The sequence below is a fragment of the Cyprinodon variegatus genome, unplaced genomic scaffold (genome assembly GCF_000732505.1).
Source record: "Cyprinodon variegatus isolate N-32 unplaced genomic scaffold, C_variegatus-1.0 Scaffold1000, whole genome shotgun sequence".
Classification (NCBI taxonomy): Eukaryota; Metazoa; Chordata; class Actinopteri; order Cyprinodontiformes; family Cyprinodontidae; genus Cyprinodon; species Cyprinodon variegatus.
In genome coordinates this window covers 272,185-275,757 of record NW_015151453.1, presented here as the reverse complement: position 1 = coordinate 275,757, position 3,573 = coordinate 272,185, and the positions used below count along the sequence as shown (strand labels likewise).

The following is a 3,573-nucleotide window of genomic DNA, read 5'->3' as shown; positions in this document are numbered from 1 at the left end:
TATTAGAGACCTGAAGGACCAGATACCCTATAGAATCATTCTATCACCCTATTAGAGACCTGAAGGACCAGATACCCTATAGAATCATTCTATCAGCCCTTTAACTATTAACAATAGATCAGCTTGAAACCAGTTGCTTTGTTTACACCTCTACTCAATAAACGAGTATTTGGTATTAATTTGATAAACCTTTTTTCTAAAGCATCACAGAGTTTTAAAATTGGTTAGATGAATATATTTTTTTATTAACCTGCTTTGTTACTTCATGATGAACTTCATGATGAGGTGTATAGAAGAGCAGGAAGCCAGAAAAAGCACAGAAAAGTATCTATTCATGTGTGTTAAAAGAGGCTTGGACAGTCCTCCATAAAGTCCATTGGCACCAAAAAAAACACAGAGGGGAAAATTAAATGAGACAAACACAAGAATATCAAAAGGGGTTTTATTGAAATACATTTTATTGATGACAAAGGGAAATAATAATAATAAAAAAAAACAGATTCTATTCTAACTTAGCCTATCTGCAGAGGTTGGTTCCAGAACCAGTAGAATCTAACACAATTCTAAAATTAGTACAGGAAAGAGTATATATGTACTTAACATTTATTAACCAGTAGAAATCACCAATTCAACAGAAGTTATGTTTACACACTTAAGTAAATACAGAAGATAAAAAAAGGAAATGCATGCCTCACTTAAAACAATACAAAATATAAAAATATTATACCCAAAGCCCAAGGAATCCAGAGGATTGTAAAACAAGCACTTTAGAAAATGAGTGAAGTTTATTTTTTCAGATCAGACCCAGAAAACTGGAAGAATAACACCCGAACCTACATTATCTTTTATTAAATCATTGTTTAAGGACAAACTGAGCAAAACGTTAAAACTTGAGCAAAGACGGGATGATTTGCTGTTGGTGTCAAATATAATTATGTACAGTATACTGCTTCTTCTGGCATCTCATAAAACATTTGTTTTTATAAATACATTGCTACACACCTTTAGAGAAACACAAAGATGCTCTTAGAATATCAGACCTGGAAGGATAGACTTTATTTTCCATACAACTTTCTCCACTATGCATGAATTGTTATTCCCAGTATTACAGGGCACCACTGATTACTAAAGCATGTTAGTGACGGTAGGAGGAGGCTTTCACTTAGCGGTTATGCATAGCAAAGCAAGTTTTGGTTAGCTCTACCACTTGCTCAAGTAGATTCTTTATTTTGTCTGTTTTTGTTTTGGACATGCACGTCCAGTTGCCTAATCTGAACTTTTCAAGCATGACTGAGAATCTTCACAGATATGTTCAAATATTGAATTGAACCTGGAAAGAGTCGCACAGGAAAAAGCTTCAAAAAATTTAATTGAACTTTATTGATCTCACATTGGAGAAATGTACCTCTGCATTTAACCCATCCCCTTGGGGAGCAGTAGGCTGCCATTGTGTGGTGCCCGGGGAGCAGTGTGGGGTTAAGGGTCTTGCTCAGGGACTCAGAGGGGAGGCTGTGGGGATCGAACCAGGTACTTTCAACCTTTCTAGACCACAAGAGCACTGCTCTAACCGCTACACCAACAATCCCTCAACCTGGCACGAGGAAGTCTAACCAACTCATTAAAAATTGGTCCGTACATTGTGATGGTATGATGTCATCGTGTTCTAGCTGCAGGTTCTTTAAATCTTCAACATGTTTCTGTTTAATTTCCTGAATTCTCTCATCGTTGTCTTGTTTTATAGCAGTTATTTTGTCTTCATACCGTTGGATCAATTCATTTATCTTCTCCTCGTGTTCTAACTGCAGGTTCTTTAAATCTTCAACATGTTTCTGTTTCATTTCCTGAATTCTCTCATCGTTGTCTTGTTTCTGAGTTCTGGTTTTCTCATCGTGTTCTAACTGCAGGTTCTTTAAATCTTCAACATGTTTCTGTTTCATTTCCTGAATTCTCTCATCATTGTCTTGTTTCTGAGTTCTGGTCTTCTCATCATGTTCTANATTAGAGACCTGAAGGACCAGATACCCTATAGAATCATTCTATCACCCTATTAGAGACCTGAAGGACCAGATACCCTATAGAATCATTCTATCACACCTTTAATGTCCATTTCATATATAGGCAAATTTGCTTTGCTTGAGACAGACCTGAAATTGTTTGTGCACCAATCCTGTTCGAGATAAGGGTGAGAGAGGAGCACTATGAGCCGGCGGGAGCGGCTCATGTTCATTAGGAACTCTGCTGAAGGCTCTGGAACACAAGAATGGGAGCGTTAGAAAGCTATATGCAACACAAATAATAACTATAAACATCTGTCAAGCAAAATTAGTATGTTTATACAAAAAAAAAAGGATATTTATTTATATTCATTGTTGTTACCAGTGTTAGGGAGGATATCGTTGTCATTGAGGTGAACCTTGTACCCATTTTTATTCTCCAGATGAGGTTTGAGGATAAAGTTGACAAACTTTCTGTCATAGTCATTGCTGACATAAGAGATGTAGGCATCATACAGCTTTCCATCTGATGATAAAACACAAAAACAAATATTAGGACATTTAACATACATGAATAAACTACACCGCTTCAACAAGACTCACCGTTGAGTTCATAGTCTCCATAGGAGTTTTTGTACCAGAGCTTGATGTTGAGGTGGCACCTGGAGTAAACCAGACCTGCTATGCCCAGCAGGAGGATGAGGACGATGGCAGCAATCACTGCAGCCGTGTGGCTGGGATTGTCTGAGAGAAAACATAGAGATTATGCTAAAATTAGAGAATTTATTCATCCATGGCCAATTAAAACCTGGGCTTTTTAAAACAATATTTCCTCAGAAGATATAGTTAGGTAGATGTTTCCAGATATGAAAATAAAAGTGAACTATTTTCCACTATTCCTGCAGACTGAGCGAACTTCCTTTCCAAATTGGCTAACAAAGAACTCAAACCATTCAGGGGGTGGACCCATTCTTCTGGTTCAATTTGCAAGTTTTCTAAACCAAAGCAAGGCTTTGTTTTGGTCCTCTCTATAAAGCCTCGAACTCAACCCTATTTCTGACATTTTTCATTGAAAAAGCTTCCTGAATGGGAAGCAAAAAGTCTTCAAACTTGGAAACAAAGTCCAGTGGATGTTTTTTTACTTTTTTGGAATGAGTATGACCTGAATCTTCACCAGCATACCTTATTTCCAAATGAAATACAAACTAATCTTTGACATAAAAAGAGGACTTCAGACCTCTTAACATCCAAACTGTCTCTCCTTAGCCCAGTAATGGCATTAATAAGGAATGTGTAGACTATGTCTTTATTTTGTGTTTTTTTCTCTTAAGTAATCAACTTTAAAAACAACCAATGTGTCCAGACTTCCTGGACATTTTTAAGGACTATTTTCTCATTATTAAAGCTGTGATTATCCATCCACTGGGTGTTCCTTCTCTGCCACACTTTCTCTTTCTACTCAGCTTTAATAAAATGCTTGGACACAGCACTCTGTAAACAGGTACCTTTTTGTAGCTTACCATCGGATGTGGAGGGGGTCAGTAAAGCCCCATTTCCACTAGCCTTTTGAAACCATGCA

At 37.1% G+C, this 3,573-nt stretch overlaps 1 protein-coding gene across 1 annotated transcript in view; it reads right to left on the bottom strand.

Moving 5' to 3' along the window:
• Positions 1-2,065: 2,065 nt before the first annotated feature.
• Positions 2,066-3,573, bottom strand: part of LOC107100682 (single Ig IL-1-related receptor-like) — a 9,491-nt gene continuing 7,983 nt past the window's right edge. The window contains exons 3-5 of the mRNA XM_015399256.1: positions 2,598-2,738; positions 2,377-2,520; positions 2,066-2,247 (exon numbers count right to left, since the gene is read on the bottom strand). Of these exons, the coding sequence (XP_015254742.1) occupies positions 2,081-2,247; positions 2,377-2,520; positions 2,598-2,738 (452 nt within the window). The 3' untranslated portion in view covers positions 2,066-2,080. The remainder of the gene's footprint in view (positions 2,248-2,376; positions 2,521-2,597; positions 2,739-3,573) is intronic.